This window comes from Dermacentor variabilis, chromosome 8, assembly GCF_050947875.1.
Source record: "Dermacentor variabilis isolate Ectoservices chromosome 8, ASM5094787v1, whole genome shotgun sequence".
NCBI lineage: Eukaryota > Metazoa > Arthropoda > Arachnida > Ixodida > Ixodidae > Dermacentor > Dermacentor variabilis.
The window spans coordinates 98,701,285-98,723,701 of NC_134575.1; the positions used below are offsets into that span (position 1 = coordinate 98,701,285).

The following is a 22,417-nucleotide window of genomic DNA, read 5'->3' on the forward strand; positions in this document are numbered from 1 at the left end:
TGCTTGCACCAGTATTTGAACCACAGACTTTTTCTCCCGATATATTTCCCATTTGTTGGCTACTTCATCCTGCGGCAACTGCGCCTTCTTTGCCTGCCTGTGCTCTCGGGATGCTTCCTGTTGTTCGGCGATCGCTTCTCGTATCTCCCTGTTTGACCAGCTTTTTGGTTACCCTTTTTCATTCCAAATGAATAGCTGCTTCTCTTTCCGCATTTCTTTCGTTATTACATTTGGAAGCTCACTATATTCCCACTCATTGCTTGGCAATTTGCCAAGTTTTTCCTAGACTTTTGTGGCTATAATTGTTATTTGTTCAGCGTTCGAATTTGGACTGGACATTTTGTTCTCCTTGCTCTGTTTCGCAACTGCATATCTCAGTTCCAGAACGATGCATTTATGGTCACTTCCTATGCTACTATACCCTTCCTCGTCAATGACCATTTCTCTCATCTTATCATAAATTCTTTCTGTCATCAGGCAGTAATGTCGATTGCCGGTTTCCCAATTCCCCTGTGGTCTGCTTGTTGCTCACAAACATCTAGTATTGAATTCTCGTTGTTGTCGGCATAGCCATCTAGATCCTGTGCGTGGGCATTCTTGTCACCTAACAGGACAATTTCAGCATCATTCCCGAAACCCTTAATATCAGAACTTAGGCATTCCACTAAGTGATTCTCGAGCACTAATCTATTACTTTAGCTTGACTTAATATTTGTCCTTAGTGTCCCTTTAAGCTCACAACAAGTTCAACAAATTTACATGATCAAGACTGCTCCATTAGTCCATTTAGTATTTGGCAGTGGAATTGTAGGCGGTCCAGCAATAAGAAGGCATCTCTGCAGCAGTTTGCTAGAACGCGTGGTGTGAAACCTCAGGTTATGTTACAGGAAACACTGATGTCTAGCGTGACCTTAACAGGTTTCAAAGCAGAAGTTAAGGATAATGAGCATGGCAGAGGACTCGCAACTTTCATTAATAGGATGTAGGCATATATTAGGAATGATCTTCACATGGCGGATTGCAAGATTTTATATATTATGATGGAGCTAATTTTAGGTTGGCAAAGCTTACTGCAGATGTATTTAGAATCCTAGTTCCAGTTCTTTACCTTTATCAGATATAACAAAATGGCTAGTTTTTTTACTTTGCTGTAATACACTAAAACCCACAGATACGTTTTTCGAGAGCCAGAAAAGAAAAGAAAGTACCGCACCTATTCGCATAATGATCACACTTTATCGTAAAAAAAATTGACGCAAATTCAGGGGCGCCATCATTACACGGTTTAAATTACCTGAGAAAATAAAAACAATTTTTCATCCCGCATTTGCTGTGGAACGACAATAGGTCAACAGGCGGCTGCCGTTGTAATAGTGCGGGGCACCAAAACAAAAATGGAGGCCGGAGGAGCAAGCCGAACACACCGAATGAGATTTATTATTTTTCCTGAGTACATTATGCGCATTGAAACAGTTTCTTCCATATCAGTAATGAATAGTATTGTTAATTAATATCGGGAGGTCTGTGGCAATAACGTAGCCATGTCCACTTGCGGGGACAGAAACAGAGGTGGGCATGCTTAGCTGCCAGTGACATAGAAACACATGGCGGGTATGAAGCAGAAATTCTGGCATTTGTCTTCACTACTATCCTAATACGGCATGTTTCCGCTAAGGGTGGGGGAATATCTTAGCTGTGTTACAAGCGTCCGCGTATGAATAGGGTACACTTCTAATGTATCAGTGTGAACGTGGCCACTATCATTGCCGCTTGCGATTTGTTGCGTGCCCACGAGTGCAGACGAGAAGAACCGAAAGGCGCTCTTTTTTGTGGTTGTTGACCACAACACTTTAAAAGCCTACAAATAATAAAGCCAACACAAGTTTGGTTGTAGCTTTTTTTTTTATGGAAGTGCGGAAAGTGATGAAAGGGATGATATGGGGCATCTGCTTAAGAATGTTCGGTGCGTGCAGACCGCTTGGTATGTCTTGGAAGAGTCGTTCGCGTAGCATTCAACAGATGGTAAGCGCGATCATCCTTAGCTAGACTTGGCACACGACATATCGCTGCAGCAAGTTCGGGGTGCGATCATTACAAGGGAAAGAAAAAAATCTAATTTTGACGACAAAATTCAGGGGTACGATCATTATGCGAGTGCGATCATTATGCAAGTAAATGCCATACCAGCCTGGAAAATGTAACAGCCAGGAAGGCCGCGACTTGCCACAGCAGTGATAAAAACAGCTCTGAATGGCTGCCAGTACAGTTATTAGACATCTCGGTGCTTGTACCTTGACTGGGGACAGAGTGTGCACATGTGTGTAACTAAAGGACACACACGATGTTCCATCAAAGTGGCCACTTTCAACGTTATTATGCTTCACTGCAAAGCTATGCATATGCTTCATTAAAATCAATAACACTAAATTTCTCATGAAATAACAATTAATTGCATTATACACCAAACTGATAAGCTTGAGTCCCTAGTGAGCACAAGTGAAATATAATGCGCACTTCAGTGATCTCGCTATACTGCACACTATAATATCATGTATATCAAATGAAATGTCATAAAACAAGCGACCCAACTATACCTACTATGAAGCTGTATGCCTAAGTCACTAGTGAATACCATCATTGGTATCAATCCAGCTGTAATAAAACAAACACATTTTTGTTACCAATGCTAAAAGATAACGCTGAGTCATTAGTGATTACTAGTGATGCGCTGACCACAATGTTCTATACTTTCATGCAGAATAGCGTCATGGATATCAAATGAAACGCCATCGAGACGGCAATTCAATAACTACAATATAATAACTAGAAGATGTCAAGCTTGAGTCTCCAGTGATGATGAATCACTTTGTGCAATGTGACCATTGCAGCCACCATTCGTGCACATCTTCATTGGCATAAGTGGACGTGTCAGTAAATAAGCTTAAATCATTCAACTTTCCTAACTTATATCACACAGTCATTAATGATCACTATTTATAAGCTCCGTTCGGTGTCCTACTTGTATGCGTCGCAGCGTCATGGATGTCAGACAAAAAACTCTTTTAAACATCGATTCAGTTGTGATAACTAGGAGACACAGAAATGTAGTCACTAGCGATCACGGATCACGTATTTCTTTGACAGTGGCAGACATCCTTCGTGTAAGTCATCATTACTATCTATCAAAAAGTCATTATATGAGGACTTTTTTCTGCTACCATTGGTAACTGATAATGCAGACTGATTAGTCATCACTAGTGATAAGCTCCATTCTGTGTTTTTGTACTTTTACACAGCATAAAGTCATGAGTATCAAATTAAATATGAGTCAAATGATTATTCAAGTTTAATCCCTAGGAGATGTCACTTTGTCAATAGTAATCACGCACCACTTTGTTTGGTATGACAGTGGTAGCCATCAATCTTATACATAGTCATCGATATCTATCAAAATGGCATTGAATAAGCATTTCTGCTACCACTGCTACCTGATAATGAAGAATGTTTAGTGACCACTAGTGATAAGCTCAGTTCAGTATTCTTACTATTATAGAGCATAATGTCAACGAGGTCAAAAGATAAGTAATTGGAACGGCGATACAATATTAATAATTAGATGCTAAGAATTAGTCACTGCTTATCTCAAGTCAATTTGTTTGGTAAGACAGCGTTAGCCATCATTTATTCATTTTGCGACATGTATGGGCATGTTTCTTCAAATACTTTGCTCTATCTAATATTGCAGATGCGGTCGAAACAGCGGTGCTCACTAGTGATCATGTTCACTTTGATTTTCTCAACTATTTGCAAATCACAACTTCGAGGACATAAAGTGAAAGGCCATTTAAAAAGCGATTTAATTATGAGAATTATGCACAGAGTAGTTTGAGCCAGCAGTAAATATCAATAACCTTCTTACTGTGATAGCATTTACCTGTACATATACTACTGTTGAGCAGAACAAAGTGTCAATATACCAGCAGTTAGCTGAAGAATATAAAGAATATCAGCTAATCACTAGCGACAAGCATTGATTTCGCACAGTTATGTGTTGTCGGCATTTACAATCCTTCACTGCAAGGGTATCACATGAACATTCGTTAATGGGGTTATTAAATTATGTTGTGTAACATCTCATATGCTTAAGTCCATAGAGATGACAAGCGAACACAGCATTGATGGTGCTTTGCAGTGCAGACGGCAGCTGTGATGCGTACAGGACGATTTCGCAAGTCCCGTATATTCAGAGAACGGTGACCAATTTGACCATTTCGTATGATAAATTTCTTGAAACGGCATATGGTGTGAAGCAGTAAAAAGATGAGAACAAAGGATGAAATGCCCAACAGGTGTGTAAGGAATGAAGCGACTGCGTGACCGTTGGTTCCGATTGCTCGGTGCGACTGCTATAATGGAACCCCATTTTGCCTGGCCTGTGCCTATGGTTATGCCACACTTCTTCTGTTCACAACGTGCTGCTACGTGCCAGGAAATGGACGAGTCGGTCGATTGTGACAGTGCTCCTTCTATTTGATGTTGTTCAGTTAGCCGTGGATGAGGAAGTCATTGGCATTGTCCAGATTTTATTGGTGGCTCCTTTAAGCACATTGCCCTTACGAAGTTCTCTCTTTGCCACTTTCCGAGACTGCAACAATCTGACACACTCGCTGCAGCGACGACTGCGGTTGCTACTGGCATCCCACCAGGCTAGAAGGGAGGCCCAGGAATCCCGTGACAGTGTCCGAGCAATCGCAGAGTCGTCAGAGGGGTTTGTTTCCTTTTTCTTTTTGGACCAGTTCATCAATAGCCGGTTGTCCATGTCATTCTTGTTCTCGACTTAGGCGCCAGGAAGGTGTCCACTAAAACACCAGCGTGACGATCTGCTGTACATCATGACAGTGCCGCAGCACTTTCGATCAAACGTGACTTAAGAGGGGACATGGGTGCTAAAACTTTTTTCTTATTTTTGGGTGAATCTTTAACAAACTCCACTGTCTGGGGTAATTTTTCATGCTGATTTCAGATCTGTAATTAGATTTTTGATAGCAGTAGCAGTTCATAAAATATTGAGGTCGGAAGCCAAATTAATTTCAAACTCGTTACGGGGTTTTTCGATGATTCCTTCTTCCTTAACCAAAAACTAAATGCATGACACCATTGCTAAAAACCTACTGTAGGGGGTGATGCTATTTTTATTCATTTGGAAGCATTTTACAGACAAGAAAACAATTTTGCATTTATTATGAACATTTTTTTCTAAATAGCAGTGAGTACTATACCTGAATGTAATTTTCAGGACGGTGCAAGAGTAATAAAAAAAGCACCACCCCCAAGATCATTTTAACACGAATAAAATGTTACCACTCTTGTCATTTTTGGCCAAAAACAACCCAGACAATACACCTGTAAGGCTGAGTACGGTGTGCAAAAACATTGAACTGAAATAAACGCATTTGAAGTTTAAAACAAATGTCGCTTTCGCTGAAGTGAATCTACAGAAATACAAATGGCACCGTTTTGAAGCTCTATGTTTTGTTAGAACGGCCATACTGAATGTGTGACTGCACACTCTCAAAATAATAGCACACTGGCCAATGAACTAGCACAAGAAACTTAATTAGCCACCATTCTCTACAAAGACCATGGTGCCTGGGTTTCAAAACGAGGTGCAGAACTCTGTGTGGGCATGAATATAGTTCCAGTGTTGTACCTGCAGGCTGCCTGATTGATAGCAGTCTCGAAAACAATCAGTGAGGCATTTTTTTCATTTTGTAGAATTGACCATGTTACTGAATGAAGGCTGAGTGTAAGCAGCCTTCCAAGTCATCTTCACCAAACAATGGCTTTGGAACTTAGGCTCAGAGAGCGAGTTATAGATATGCAGCTGCTGGGTGCTTTCCAGAATTGTACTTTTGTATGATGCCTCAATCACTTCTGCAGCCAGATGTTGTGCCAGCCCAAGGGGCCTAGTGAACAGAGCTCATGATGAGGTTTTCTTTATGAAGGGGGGGTGGGGGGGTATGATAGATATTGTTACGAGCTATTGTGACAATATGATCATAGAGTGTAGGCGCAATATGCTTGGTTGCAGGTCCGAGGTGCCGACGCGCGAAATGCCTTGCCACAGATACAAGGAGTCGAGGCTCGGTGTGCTTAGTCGCACAGTCCGAGGAGTCGACAATCGATGTTCGTGCAGTCGTGCAGTCAGAGGCGCCGATGCACAAAATTATTAGGTGAGGGTCCGAGAAGTCCGCGCAATGTGCATGATCGCCGAGTCGGAGACTCCCTATGCGCGAAATGTTTAGCCGCGTGTCCGAGGATTGCGTGTGCTATGTGCTTCGTCATGAATTCCGAAACACCAAGTACTGAAAGGGTTAGTTGCATGTTCGAGGATTCCACACATGAATCTAGGTCGCAAAGTCCGCGCCGCGAAGGCTCGGAATGCTTAGCCGCGAGTCTGAAACGTCCACAAGCGTAGGAATCGGTCACTCTACTGCAATGTCCGCGTAGAGCCCATTTTGACACGTTGAGTTACGGCGAGTGGAGATGTTCAGACTCGCGAGGTGCAAAGAGCCGAGCAGATGACGCGAGCGCCAGACCAATGGCGAACCGTGCTGGAGTCACGTAGCGGGCGCGGCCAATCACAGACTCCGGCGTGACCTTCAATCATTTGCTTTTTGTTCGCTTGTTACTGTAAGGAGGACATCGCTGAAGCGGCAAATTCGAAGACAGAGAAATGCGCTTTTCAACGAGACCAAGATGGCAGCGCTCGGGCGCACCGTTCCGGAGATATTATGGCGTGAAAAGCGCTGTTCTTTCTTGATTTCTGCGAAATTTTTCGCCACCTTGGCTGATAAAACAATTTTTTTTAAAGCACTTCTATGTGGTTTATATGGATGATATTTTGGAGTCAGATAGAAAAAGAGTTATAGAAACCGAAAATGTGATTTTCAAAAAATCTTTTTTTTTGCCATTTTTCGGGATGTAAAACCTGCGTCCTCTCTTAGGACGTCTAACATTGAGTCATTGGACGCCTTTGGTGGTAGCGGACTCTGCGGTGTAGTTAGTGGAAAATAGCTCGGCCGGTCGATGACGGTGAGCCATTGGTCAAGAAATCGGTGCGGTCGCATAAGACCAGGTCAGGGTTACGAGGTCCTTGATGGAGTAGTAGTGCTCACGTGGGTCTGTTCAAAACTGGGGTGGCTGCTAGGAGCGATCGTTTTCAATGGTAACGTAGTCATTTGTGCGATGGTGTTTGTAGCAGCTTGTGCCCTTTTTGTGGTTGTGCATGGTCTATAGAAAGCCTTGACTCTGTCGTTGACATGTTGTACCCATGCTTGTGGTTCCGAACACTGCTTCACCAGTTTGTGGTTGCGAACACCGCTTCGCCAGTGTTGATTGATCTCCTCGCTGTGGTGGCGGTGGTGGGAGGATCAAATGTGGTAGCAATTTTCTCACTTGTATTTCTGATGGCCACGGGACAGGCTCCAAATCTGCCACACTGTTCACACAATGTAAGGCGAGTGGGCAGGTGTGTAGGAATAATGGGCTAACTTGAGTTGTACAATTTGGCTGGTCGCTGACATCTGTTCCCCACACGTTGCATGATGTGGGGATTGAGGTGCCTTCTTGTGCCTCTTCCTTCAGCTCCTGCACTGTGTTTAGCTTGATTTCCAGGAACCGCCATCATAATCGCAAGATTGCTGACACAGCTAGCGCACCGAAGCTAATTTTCTGCGCAAACTGTGCTTCTCCCTCCCAAGGTCAAATTAGCATGCGAGCTAGTGTCACAAAGATGCACCTCAATCGGCCTCCCTAGTGGCGGTCCCTGGGCACCGTCTCCGCCTGAGCTCTCATCCGCTGAGTGCTTCATTTTACGGAAGATGCTCACAGGCCCGCAATGAGGTAGTTACAAGGACCTTTGCTCCCGCAATTTCTCGTTTTCACGCTTGGTGGACCGCTTCCCAGTTTGCCCTACCGCAGGGGCCGCACATACTCGATCAGTCTTGGGGTGAGCCTTTGCCCATAAGCGCAGTGACTGTCAAACTGTGCTATATCTTGGTTGAATAAACCCATGCTTCTTGGCAATCTGACTCTGGAGCCTTGTCTGCGCCGTATCAGAGTCGATGAACCCTGCCCAAGCGCCTTTGTGCGTTGCGGGGTGGAGGAGCGTCGTGCCCTTCCCAGACCGTCGTTCGTACGGTGAGCCTCGTGCAAACCCACTTCCACATAACTACCACCCAACCCTGTTTCAGCATGTCATAAATGCAGGCCCCCTTACGGCCGTCGTTCCTGCTTGATCCCCTTGCCATGTGCTTAATGTCCATCGAAGCGGATAACACCTACAGCATGAGGTACGTACCCTCTGCTTTCGGCTAGCAGGAGCAATCCCTTCTTTGGACAGCCCTTTTGTCACTTCAACCACCTGGATGTGTACCCCCCTAGTCCTTGCCATGCCACTTTCTGGTTTCCTCAACTCTTTGAGGCGCATGTGGAGCAGGTGCTTACTAGCCCCTCCAACCTGCTGTTCCCGCTCGCTGGCACCTTTTCGTCCCTAACGCAGTTGAGTGCCCCATGTGCCGCATCGGAGCCACCCTGCTTGAGTGCTCGCACTAACTCGCTCACTGGTCCCTCTTTGTCTCGAGTGCCTTTGTCGGACGAATTTGCCGTGGACCAGACAGAGTCGCGCGTCACTATGAGCGATATTACAGCAGTGTGATGCATGTAGGCGCACTTGTGAGAGGCAGTCATTGACTGATTTTTTGGAATCCAAAAATTCGGACATGCTCGATTATTCGGTCTGCTTCGCAGCACCGCGATTCTCTCCATACACCATAATGTATAACAACTGCCAAAAGTTCGGACACCTTGCAACCCCTGGTCTGATTTTTCGGACACTCCTTGAGCCAATTCGATCGAGAGCCCCATGCACCGACTCTGACCGGTGCATGGTTCGACTTGCTGAATGCCATTTTTGTTTTGAATGGAGCCTCCTTGCTGCCCCACAATGTGGCGCTACTGCAAGTCCCCGCTCATCGTCATCGTTTCTGCCTGGTTTGATAGAGCGGCTACAGCAGTTCCGGTCTCAGCTTAGTAAGCCATGTCAAGACAATCCAGCAGCTGATTTGTTTCTTTCTTCGTGCACGACGCTGCGAATAGGCCACGTTTTTCATTTGTGCGACTGATGTCGGCGTGACGGCATGGAGGTGTTTGCTTTGTGTACTGTGTCGAGGTTGCGGTGATCCAAAGCGGCATACGGAAAAATCGCGTCAAGTGTCTAATGGCACCGGCAGTGCCCGCGCAGACTGCGCTGGGGAATGCCGGTAAGCGGGTGCCAGGAGACCTAGGATTTGTCGCCTTCCGATGTGCTCCCTACTGATGCCGAAAATGTTCTGCCGAGACCTGCTCAATGGTTGCATTGCAATTCCGGATCCCACCTCATTCGACAGTTTCACAGGTGCTGACAGTGCTGTGCTGACATGCGCAGAACTCGACGACGGCTAGATCATTCGTCAGGTTTCCGCTGCACTGCCGTACGTTGACTCCAAGTCAGAAGATGACGCACCATGTGCTACGCTGCCGCCGTATGCGGAGCGTGTACAAGCAGTGACTGTGCTTTCAGCCGCCTATAGTGACCGTACGACCCTCTCCGAGATTCAGGCTCATCTGATATTGCGCGTAAACAGAACAGCGTGCAATGGCGCATTCACGATTTCTTCAAGCCTACTGCCAAGCCCGAATCAGTGCATGGAAATAAAGGATTTCTTTTTTTTTATCTGCTTTTTCGGACACCTGTTTATTCAGACATTTCCGCAGTGCCCGTGAGGTCCGAATAAACGGTCGACGACTGTATACGTCAACTCTCCAGATGGGAGCTCGAAGCCTGCGAGAAGGGCAAGTGGCGTTCGGTTTGAAATTTCAGCTTTTTCTGCAGCACATAGCGATGTAATACTTAGCAGACACGATCGCTAGTGCGTATTGTATAGACAGCGCTTGTCAGCTCAATATGGCCACATCTTATGAGGCGCCCTTAACATTTTGGACCCAGCCATCACTAAGGTGAAAACTCTCAATGTTCACCTGAAGTGCTACGGTTTCTGCCTTTTGATTTAAAACATCACCAGACACCGGCACTTGCATGGTGATCATGGCTTTCAGTCACATCAGAATAGCTTCAAGTTTTGAGTGGGCACCTTGGCTGACATTCTTCTGTCGGGATCCAGAAGATTTCTCAGCGGCTTCCAAAATATTCACCGTGTTGTTTATGTAGTCTGATATTGTCTGCTTCGAGATTTCTAATTCTTTTGCGACACCTGATTGTGACAGGTCACTTTCCACTTTCCTGATAATGGTGGCCTTCTTTTCCATCGTCAATATGCTATGGTTTTCTCGCATCATAGCCTTTATCGAGCTGACGGTAGAAAACGAAGGCAGTGTCGGCACCTTTGTTAACAAATCGCAATAAAGCGACTGAAGACAATCGGATGTTGGAGATGCTAAGCCTAGCATCACAGAATGCAGCTGAAGAAAACCACAATGCACGTGAGGAGATACAAAGAGTACCACTGGCCATATGCGACTTACGAGTGCCGACCGCAATGACAGCACAAAGGCTTCTGGGAGAGTGCATCAAGCGGGACCTATCGAGGCTGCACCTGAAATGGTAGCTCTGAATAGGCATGCGAGATGTGTGCAACGCTGCTTTGAGACTGCGGGAAAAGAAAATGACAGAGATGTTGTTTGCATTTTCGGTAGCTTTGAACTTGCGACCACGAGAAAAATTCTGAAAAATTAAACGAGGACAGTTTGAAACATGCAAAATTTTGGTCATTATAGCTACAGTCGCCGACCGATTTTCCGGACTCCAAAAATTCGGACATGCCCGAATATTCAGTCAGCTTCGCGGCACCGCCATTCTCCCCATAGACCGTAATGTATAACAACTGCCGAAAGTTCGGACACCTTGCAACCTCTGGTCTGAAGTGGCGCTACTGGAAATCCCCGCTCATCATCATCGTTTCTGCCTAGTTCGATAGAGTGGCTCTGCAGCAGTTCCGGTTTCAGCTTAGTAAGCCATGTCAAGACAATCCAGCAGCTGATTTGTTTCTTCGCGCATGACGCTGAGAGCAGGCCGCGTTTTTTCATTTGTGTGACTGGTGTCAGCACGGTAGTGTTTGCTTTGTGTGCTGTGTCGAGGTTTTGGTGATCCAACGCGGAATACGGAAACATCGCGTCAAATCTCTAATGGCGCCGACAGTGCCCGCGCAGACTGCGCTGCGGAATGCCGGCAAGCGGGTGCCGGGAGGCCGAAGATTTGTCGCCTTTCACGGAATGTTTGCGGAAAATGTTCTGCCGAGACCTGCGCACTGGTTGCAATGCGATTCCGGACACCGTCTCATTGACAGTTTCACAGGTGCTGACACTGCTGTACTGACATGCGCAGAACTCGACGACGGCGAGATCATTTGTCAGGTTTCTGCTGCACCGCCGGGCGATGACTCTTGAAACGGAAGATGACGCATCGCGTGCTACGCTGCCGTCGCATGCGGAGCGTGTACAAGCAGTGACTGTGCTTTCAGCCGCCTATAGTGACCGTACGACCCTCTCCGAGATTCAGGCTTATCTGATGGCGCCTAAACGGAACAGCGTGCAACGGCGCATTCACGATTTCTTCCAAGCCTACTGCCGAGCCCGAATCAGTGCATGGAAATAAAGGATTTCATTTTTTTTTTTTTAATCTGCTTTTTCGCACACCTGTTTATTCGGACATTTCCGCAGTCCCCGTGAGGTCCAAATAAACGATTGGCTACGGTATATAGAGCACGTGGCCATAATATGGGAGAGTCCAAATATTCGGGTAGCCTCAGAAAATAGGGTGTCCAAAAAATTGGTCGGTGATTGTATCATCATTATGCTGTGAAAAAGAACATATTCGAATTCCACTTTCTGTTATTAAACAGGTTGTAAACCATTCTGCTAATCTTATGCTTCAACTGCATGCACCTGAATTACCAAGGAGAGGTTGCGCTTTGGTCAGTTGTCGCAAAATAACTAGCACGATCTTCCTGTGTCTGTCATGTAGTATACTGTGAAACAAAATAAAGCATTCTTGTTTGTAGTTGTCAAAGTGGAGAAAGGATCATAGTTTTTGTCATTATTGTGGCAAATTTGCCACATTTGCAAACTTTGTCCAAACACGAATAAATACTGCAAGGAGGGCAAAAATAACATGTCAGGGCTTTATAAGTGCACTTGAAAACAATGTGATAAAATGGGTGGAAGCGCAAAGCATGATTATGGCAGTGTGCCGTTTGGTTTCTATGAATAGAAAGTAAAACAGAGCAAATGTCGATTTTCACTGGAGGCTTTGTTGTGCAACGGCTACCCTGTTGATGGTGAACTTGAAGACAGTGTCATGAAATGCTCTTGTGAGCACCGTGGACCAGTTCTCCTGATGACAGCAGATTCAATTAAATGCAAAGGCATTTGAATTGCTCACTAGTGCCTCATTTTTCATAGGGAAAAGGCTTCCCTTTTCGCATCAGCAAAAGTGGATAGCATATTGTAACAAAAGTGCTGAGGAGGAATAACTATCCACTGGCACAAACTGTTGGTACAAAAGAGGTCCGTTTGTAAATGCGGCAAAAAAAAAACTGAAGCTGCTATCGACGGGAGAGCACCAATACCAGCATTCACCTCAAGACGTGTACAGATCGTCTGGGGCGATTGCTGGCATGCACCTCAGGAGCCCAGTGCATGCTGCTCATTGCTTGAGGGCAGTGTTGCGCATGCATAGAACCGCTTAGTCATCGCCGATGATGTGCTGTGGGATGTCGTCACCAAAACCTGTTCCAGGATGAGAATCCTTACAGTTCCCGTGCCGTATTCAGCTCGCTCAATGAATGAGCATATTGATGAAACAAGGTATGTTTTAGAGTAGACTGCATTAAATAATTTTGTTTGAATTTTATTCACATCAAACCCAGAGGTCAACTTACATTCTGCATTGATTTATATTCATGGTCATACACTCGGACACCGATCTATACATAACTAAGACTCACTGGGTGTAAGGTTATCATAAAGCAATATAAGGGCTACAACAACACCAGCTCAAGACGGCTCTGCATTAAAGGGACACTAAAGGTTACTATTAAGTCAACGTAAACTGTTGAAATACCATCACAGAAACCTCGAAACGCTTGTTTCGTGCCAAGGAGAGACTTATTTTAAGAGAAAATGCGTTCTGAAGTGTCCGCGTACCTCTAGCGCAGTTCAAGTCGCCCGCCCTCCGATCGAGGAGTACTGACATCATGGTCTCATAGTGACGTTGCGCCATCGGTGAGTAGAACGGCGTCTGCAGACGGCGCTACGGCTTTTCTGCGCAAAACACGAACGCGCGGCCAGAAACAGAGCCAAGACAGAGCCGACAGCAGAGCGAAAGCGGGAGTATGGTGGCTAGCGGAAGGAGAAACGAATTACGTCCCACATTACGTCCCACGGCACACGGAGAGTCCGTTTTCGTTAAACTATAGGCTGCGGCGAGCTCGCAGTGTGGTCGGCGTGGTCTGTGAGAAGCGACGAGCCTTTTCGCACTCGCAACAGGGCATAAAAATGTGCGAATCGACGCAAAACTCGGCCTAGAAACGTGCTTCGCCACAGCCAGGGCTCAATACGACCCAAGCTGGCACGACCCAGATGTCGTTTCCCGCACCGCCACCAGGCGCCGCTACTATACCTCAAACTCCAGCGCAAGACGCCCATAAGCTGGTACTTCATTCTATGACGCTAACTTCGACGCTCGTCGCAATGGACCCTGACACCTACAGATTGGCTCGCGATGGTGGGCTCAACTTCAGCGATTTGAGCACCGACGAGCGCGACCTGCTGCTGAGGGCTCGCACTGCCGGCGTCGTTGCGTACTACGACGGCAGCCTCGACACCGGCTCTCCGGAGCGGGAAAGCAACGAGGGCTTCCCGCGACATCACATGGACGTGGCATTTTCGCTGCTTGTTCCAAATGAAAGTTTCGCGAGCCAGCAGAACCCTCACAGCACGACGCGATAACGAAACTACTGAAACTCCAAAGCGTGCGCGGCGCAGAGTCGAGCGCGCAGAGTCGAGCGAAAACGAAACCTTTCGAACACTCATATTACTGAAGGGTAACGTCAAAATGTTATTTTTTCTTAGAATCGAATAGACGTAGACAAGTAGCATTTTTTTCCGTCTTATAATCGAATGAAATGATATTTTTAATACGAGTAGTTGAGTATTAGTAACAAAAATTATGAGGAGTCCTTTCGTCATCGGGCTAGTACCGGAATGTCGCTGGGGGGTCTCAAATCGTGTCATGCATTTACCTCAATTTCTCGGTTACTAAAGCTCTGTTCGCGATTATATTGACGCCTTAGACGTTCTAGAACATTGCTCTACCACTTTAACTTGAGTTTCTGGTAACCTTTAGTGTCCCTTTAAGCTCTGCAATCAAAGGGGCTTCAGTGTGCTCAGCAGAGCATTATTTTTTCATTTTGTCTCAATCAGTATACAGACAAGAGTAAAAAACCTGTTAATTTGTCATCAGCACCAGAATGTCACAAACACTTGAGCAAGTTGTGCCAAGCTAGGCAGACTTGGCCATTAACCACACACACACAAGCAAGCAAACGTAAGAGAAGTGCCGGTCACTGCCCACCTGAGGTGGAGCTTAACTGTTCCACAGCCTCCGTAGTCTGCACGCTCCTAGACTCGCTCCCTGGTTTCAACGAACAGCCGACAGATTTGTCAGCCAGAGGCAAGCTGTGCTGCAGGCCAACCTCTACCTGACCAACAACCCTTGAAGGGGCGTGGCGTACCCTTTTGGCAGTGATGCTTTCAGCTAGGCTCATCGCATTTGTGAGGCCTGCAGAAAATAGGTGGGGCAATTGCAGTCCTGTTACAGCATTAAGAGCAAGAGGTAAATACAACAGAATAAATACAGGCACATAGCCAAGCAACACAAAATAACCCTTCCGGTTCAGTATTTTTAAAGGGCTACAAAGGACAATCCACATTGAATACTCAAAAGCACAGCAACCTATTTTTTGTGGAAAGCTTACGACAGCAGAACCTATTTGAAACACTCGGCGAATGAGTTTAGGAGAAAATGTACGGCTATGGAGAATTGCAGCGCGAATGTTTACTGTACCCTATGCATCTACAAAACTTGTTCGAACCGTTTAAAAAAAATTTTGTTTTTATGTGCCAAAACCGCAATCCGATTATGAGCCACAATGTAGTGGGCAACTCCGGAAATATGAGACACGGGGTTCGTTAACATGCACCTAAAACATGTGTGTTTTCCAATTTCATTCCCATCGAAATTAGGCCACCGTCGCCAGGTTTCCATCCCACAACCTCATGTGTAGCAGCCCAACACTATAGCCGCTAAGCAACCACAGTGGGTCTTGAACCATTTCAGGGACCCTTTAAAGAACACGAGGGTGTAAGAATCCGTAGTCTGCCATTACGGTATGCTTCATAATCTGATTGTAGTTTTGACACATACAACCCCATAATTATATTTATGTTTAACACATCTGCCATGATACGATGTGCCATGCAAGCCAATGACAATGCTCAACCTTCCTATAGGTCATGGACAGTGACGTACAACTCCTCAAAAAATGGGTTCCTGCAGTAACGGAGGTGTGACAAAACTTTATCAAAGGTGTGCAACAATATTAGCAAGCAAGAGTGCAAGCCCTAAGCTCTTGTTGGTAAGATTGCTGGCAAATTAGAGCATGAACATGTGTGAAGAAAATGTGCAGGGACGATAGATGACGACTGTCAATGTAAGGGAATAGCCTCAAGGAATGAAAGGGTGAACAAACAAAAGAACAAGAAGGAGCAAACGAATGTTTTCCTTGCAGAGTTCCAACCACCAAACATTACAGACCTCCAACTAACAAAAATGGTCGAAAGAGCCGTATAAATTCCCTTCAAAAGATTTCATCGCAGCCACACGTCCATGTCAGAATGAAATGCAGAGTACACCACACTGCTACAAATAAAGCCCAGAGCAAGTGGCCAAGTTTCAATAATATACCACCATACGAACAATATACGAACAGTTGCCGATCACAACTCGGACAAACATCGAGACATCTAAGTATACCTGCAGCCTTGCAGAGCTATTTTTAATGCTGACACAATTTAAGCGATTGTTTCGGCCGACTGGCATTTCCCATGTACAACACCCAATCTATACTAACACTTTTGCCATTACTCAGAGGTATCGCCTGTGGTGCAGCAACTGCATCGTACAGATAGACACTGTTTTATGACAATGAGTCAGACATTGAGGATGCAACTGGCAAGTGATAGTGCAACTGACACAAAATATGCTGAAAAGCAACAGTATTCCCACAGGGAAATTACTCACAGCTGTGGATGTTCAGTTGCAGTTCGTAACATAATTATTTCTGTATGATTTATTGTCTCGGGACAGCTCTACACAAATTTTCTGGATTTTTCTACTGTTTCTTTTGTGATGACATCAGGCACCAAGGGCACTACAGTATTATAAGAGTTCTGGCCTAGACAATTTTATATTCGCATTAAATGCTTTGCGGGAACTTCCAACAGATAACTGGTCGGCCTTACTGGCCTAGATCTGAAGATGCCTTGCCACCTGTATAGCACAACAGTGATAGGGTGTCACGCATCAGTCAAACGACACTTAATTCAATCTTCCTTTACTGGTGCAGCTCAAGTATTAGAAGCATCAGAATTCCTTGAGCAAATGGATATACATACCTGTTTCTGGACTGAGCCAACCAGCAGCAATCAGCACTTGCGGCTAATTGTTGTCAACGGTGCAGAGATGGCCTATATCTTGACGGGCACAACTAAGATCAGCAGAAGCTGTAACGACAGCAGTAGCACAGTAAAACAAATTAGACAAATGACGGTACAAACATTCAGGGATATGTGCCTTGAGCACTTCACCGCGTAACTGCCGCAAAGTGAAACATGTGCTCCTCGCGCAACCAGGAAAAATGTTTTTAGCTGTAGGCATCACGAGTCTGTAGCGTTCGTCTGGGTGGCTCGTAATAGATATCCTAAAATCAGCATACAAAATTAAGGCAGACAGACAACCTGTGCAATATGCCGCATTAGTGTTATTACAATGTCGACCACGGATGCAAAGCTACGCGCATGACATATTGTTACAAGGCGGGAGACGTCTATTTAGAAGGATCGGCACTAAAGCAATGGATGGAGCGATGCCGCCAGAGCAAAAACAAGATCCGCCTCTTCCCGCGCTCTTTTTCTTCGTGTGTACAAGCGTTCCGCTACAACATGAACAAAGAAAGCAACGGACGTAGGTATAATGAGCCGATACGTGCGCTCATCCGTGTTTACCTTTGAAGGTGCTCGTAAGCGAAAGCGGCAGGGAAGTGAATTTGTATACCTGCTCGCTCACCACGTGCCGTAAACACAGCCACCACAACTCCACCACAGAACCACGTGAAGTCGTGCACAGAACACCAACAAAGTATGGTGTACTAGAGTACGGGTAGTGGGTCGAGGGAGCGCGCGGGCATGCGCGAGCGTGAAGCGGAAAATCCGGAAAATCTTTGCAGCCGCGAGGCGGCGCTATGGAGCCTTTCACTGTATTTTTTTTTTTTTTTTCGTGGAGTTGTCTACGTGGTTGGTCGTGGTTCGCGGCGCTCCTGTGCACGAGAGAGTAAAATTTTTTCAATGCAAATAAAATAAGGCACGATAGTTGGAGCCCCTATTCCAGGGCCCCACTGGCACGAGCGGCTCGCTGGGCTTGGTCCAGAAGAGCCAACTAGCTCTCCCGACCCTCGTCCGCAAGCCATGCCTCCCACTGCCTATTCCTCATTAGTGGATGTTCGTGTCTGTCTATGTGCGCAGGCCTCCTGGGGCACTCCCATGTGATGTGTTTTAGTATGGGTGTGTCTGTGCACCACGGGCACTCGTCAGTGAACCTCGTGGGGTGTATTCTGTGTAGGAGGTGCAGGTAGGGGTATGTATTCGTCTGAATACGACGCCAGTCCCTCTCCTGTTGGCTGTTTAAATCGGAGTGAGGATGTCCAAAACGTCTCCGCTCCTGCCATTGCTGTAGGAGGATGTCACGAGAATTCGGTGGAAGGTCGTCGTTAGGCCATGCCGTTGCTCGGACGTTCAAACCTCGAGCAATACGGTCTGCCCTAGCGTTTCCTGCCAGTCGCTCGTGTGCCGGATACCAGACGATAGTGTGGTGCCCCTCTAGTTGAGTGCCTAAAATTTTGATTATTGATTTGGATGCCGTTCCTTGTAAAAACAGGCGGCAAGCCGCTTGTCAGTCGGATAATATCACAGCCGAATTGGTTTGGCGCTCGGCGTCCTGTATGGCCAAGGCGATGGCTGCAGCCTCTGCCACGCATGCCGAGGCGGTTTTGAAGGATGCCGTTGTTATGTTGTTGTTGCATGTAGAGACTATGGTGAAAGTGTCAGCTGAGCTGGCTCGACTGGCATCCGTATAATACACCCCCGGTTCCATGCCGAAACGTTTGTGAAGGGTCTTTGCCCTTGCTCTGCGTCGTCCGGGATGGTACTTGGGGTGCATGTTTATGGGAATTGGGGCCACCGCGATGTGCGATCGAACATTGCGGTCTATCTGTGCCGTTTCCTCTCCGCAATACTGGGGTCTCAGGGGAAAGCCTAACCTCGCCAATACTTCCCTGCCCTGACTTGAAGAACAAAGTCGTTCTTTCTGGGCATATACCGTCGCGACTGCGTACTCGTCAAAAGTATTGTGCAGGCCCAGTCCCTCGAATCTGTCTGTGCTAGCGCATTCGGGAAGACCAAGGGCGGCTTTGAAGGCTTTTCTTATTGCGTTTGCCTGTTTAATCTCTTCGTTTGTCAAGGCCTGATACGGAAGGGCGTATGTGAGTCGGCTAATTGCGAATGCGTGAACAAGGCTGATGGTCTCTCCCTCAGTTAGGCCGTCTCTGCTTCTTGCCACTCTCCTTATCATTCTGGCCACGTTTCCTGTGACCGCCTTTAGTTTTTGTAGGGTGTGAGATGTTCCAGCATTCTGCTGTATCCACATCCCCAATATCCCCCATATTCTGAGTGTCTCCACTTCACGCATTGGCGCCCCGTCGAGAGTCAGAGTGAGCGGCACCCAGTCCTTCTTTCTTGCGTATTTCGCACGCACCCGAATGAATTCTGATTTTTCGGGTGCGCATGCCATGTCCGCCGCCCTCGCGTATTCCACGACTGCGTCTATGGCCTTTTGAAGGGTTTCTTGCTTGTCCCCGTAGGACCCCTGGTGAGCCCAGAACGTGATATCATCGGTATATATCGCACCACCAAAATTCGGGTGTTTATCTAGCTCCAGGGCTAGCTTTCTCATCCCTACATTGAATAGCAGTGGAGAGAGTATAGCTCCTTGAGGGGTGCCTCTGTCGGGACAGTTGAAGGTGTCTGACCTCGTGGAGCCTAATCCGATTGTGGCCGTGCGGTGGCTGAGGAACGAGCGCACGTAGTTATAAATTCGCGTTCCGCAGTTCACCGCTTCCAGTCCCTCCAGAATAGCGTGGTGGGAGATGCTGTCGAAGGCCTTTTTGATGTCCAATGCCAGTACAAATTTATCTTCCGACCCACTGTTGGGGTGCAGGACCTCGTGCTTTAGTAGTAGAAAAACGTCCTGCGCTGACACGTGGGGTCGGAAACCGAACATGTTGGAGGGGAACATGTTTAGCTCTATGTTGTTCGAGAGCCGGACCTGCACAACCTTTTCAAAGAGTTTCCCCGCGCACGACGTTAGGGAGATGGGTCGAAGGTTGTTGGTGTTACGAGGCTTACCTGGTTTTGGAATAAGAATAATTTTTGCTTCCTTCCATTCTTTTGGAAGGACGCCGTCGTCTGTCCAGACCGTGTCGTTAAAGAATTTGGTCAAGCTCTTTAGCGTGTCGTCACTTAGATTGCGAATCATTGCGTTACGCGTGACCTGATCTACCCCTGGGGTCGTGTTTTTCTTGAAGGAGTGTGCCGCTGCGTAAACCTCTTCAAAGGTTATGGGGGCGTCCAGTTCCGGTTGGTCCTGACCTTCGTAAACGGGTTTGGTGGATTGCCCGGTCGGTACAGTTCCTACGTATATCTCTTTAATTTTGTCTATCATGTCAGCTTCCCGACCTTCAAACTCGTTTTCAAGCAGCTTGAGTGTGCGATTCGCGACTGTTTTTGTTCCTCCCGGGTCAATCATACTTCGAAGATTGCGCCACGTTTTCTTTGTAGTCAACGTACCCCGAAGCGAGTCGCTGAACTGACGCCAATTGCTGTCGCTTAACTTTTGTGCGTATTCGTTAGCTTCCTGCGCTAGCTGAGCTATCCGTATCCTGAGTTTGCGATTAAGCTTCTGCCTTTTCCACCTTTCTGTGAGGCCTCTCCGGGCTTCCCAGAGATGCAAGAGGTGATGATCCACGACTGGAGCCTCCGTTGTCGTTTCAATTGTTTTTGTGACCCTAGAGTGAATAACTCGGATCCGCTCGGCCCATTCTCCTACGTCTGTTATGCTGCCGATTGTTTTGTTTTTCACGATATTTGATCCAGTCGGATAGCCTTGCCTTGCCAATAGCACTTCAGCGATTTCGTTCGTCGCTAAATACACTTTTTATCTTTATTAGCTAATGTTTTGAAGTGTTTTCTTTTGCATGGAGTAGGGGTGCAAATTTTAATTCTTGGTAGTGTTGCGTTTCGCCTGCGACACGTGGTTTTGCCGGCGCGACTGCGGCGGGGCGGCAGACATTTTGGCCCGATCGTCGTCGCCACAACACTCATCGCCAGGTGTTTCCAGGCGCGACTGCGGCGATGCGACCGCCTAGGGATCATCCTCGCATTCCAGTCATTGTGCCCGAAACAGGCGATGCCAAAGCAGGGATCTCATTCCAGTCATCGTGCCCGAAACAGGCGATGCCAAAGCAGGGATCTCGTTCCAGTCATTATGCCCGAAACAGGCGATGCCAAAGCAGGGACCATCCTCTCATTACAGTCATTGTGTCCGACCGGCAGCGCCACGACAGGGTGCTACGAGATCGTGCTCGACATGGTGCTACGGCATCGCTACGACAGTGTGCGTCACCATTAGCCCATTGTACATTCACGTGCTCGTCTTTTGAGGGGTTCCTTCTTGCCCTCAACTGCGAGAGTATAAAAACAGCTGCCCCCGGACGCCAAAGAAGAGGGCTCCGATTTCTTCTGTTGAGTGAAGTGCTCTCCCGTCTCTCTACTTCGGTCAACCTGACCGCCAACTCTTTGCGATGTTAAAATAAACGAGTTGTTTTGTTGTTACCAGTCGACTCATGCTTTGCCGGGACCTTCGGATGCTTCCAGTTGTACCCCAGGCCGCCAGGCCAACGCTACCCTTGGGGCTTGCGACCCAGGTACAACCACGGGCGTCAGCGCCGAGTTCCCATCCGATCGCGCCAGTGTCGCGATCCAAACATCTGGTTGGCAGCGGTGAGATCGCCTACGACTTCAAACAACTGGTTGCCAGCGGTGAGATCGCCTCCGACTTCAAACAACTGTCTGCCAGCGGTGAGATCGCGACAACGGAGGCCAGCAGCGAAGAGATGCAGTTGACTGTATGCTGAGCAGCTCAACGACGATCCGGGAGCAGTGCAACGAGCCCTGTGTGACGACTGGTTGCCTGCAGCGGAACGACGGCGCGGAATTCCTGCTGCGAGGTTTGGTGAGTGCGGGACTTTCTTCTTCTGAGCTTTGCCAGGCTTTTGTTAGTGTCAGAAACAGAGCTGGTAATTGTGGTTGTCGTTGCTGCCGGGTTAGTTGCGGCAAGACAATAGTAAGCAGTAGAGAAAGCAGCATTCAGAGCAGCCATGGATTTGAAGTCGTTGCGCAAACCGAAATTGTTGGAGCTTGCAAGAGAGTTGGGTCTGGATGTCTCGGACAAACTCAGAAAACCAGAACTGCTAAAGGCTATTCTTGAGTTAGAGGCTGAGGATGACGAGCTGTCGGAATGCCTTGAGACTATTGAGGAGAGGTCAAAAAGACAGGAGCGCGAACTTAAAGAGCAAAAAGAGAAACAGGAGCGCGAACTTAAAGAGCAAAAAGAGAAACAGGAGCGCGAACTTAAAGAGCAGAAAGAAAAAGAAGAGCGTGACCGTCAACACGCTTTGGAAATGAAGCGTCTTGAGGTAGAGATGGAACGCGCTCGTAATGGAAGTCAGGCACATGGTGCAGGAGAACGCGTATTGTTCAAAATGACTGACCTGATGCGGCCGTTTAAGCTTGGAGAGGACATTGGTTTGTTCCTGGTTAACTTTGAGCGAACGTGCGAGAAGCAGGGGTTCTCTCGGGAAACGTGGCCACAGCGCTTGCTCACTTTGTTACCCGGCGAGGCGGCCGA

The 22,417-nt window shown here is 47.1% G+C and overlaps 1 protein-coding gene across 3 annotated transcripts in view; it reads right to left on the reverse strand.

The window, feature by feature from the left end:
- Positions 1–17,552, reverse strand: part of LOC142590452 (uncharacterized) — a 101,985-nt gene extending 84,433 nt beyond the window's left edge. For 2 of the 3 annotated variants that reach the window (XM_075702575.1, XM_075702572.1), the window contains exons 1-3: positions 17,404–17,552; positions 16,795–16,902; positions 14,693–14,899 (exon numbers count right to left, since the gene is read on the reverse strand). In XM_075702575.1, the coding sequence (XP_075558690.1) occupies positions 14,693–14,885 (193 nt within the window). In that variant the 5' untranslated portion in view covers positions 14,886–14,899; positions 16,795–16,902; positions 17,404–17,552. The remainder of the gene's footprint in view (positions 1–14,692; positions 14,900–16,794; positions 16,903–17,403) is intronic. The other variant, XM_075702574.1, reaches the window with a different exon arrangement.
- Between the last annotated feature and the right edge of the window lie 4,865 nt (positions 17,553–22,417).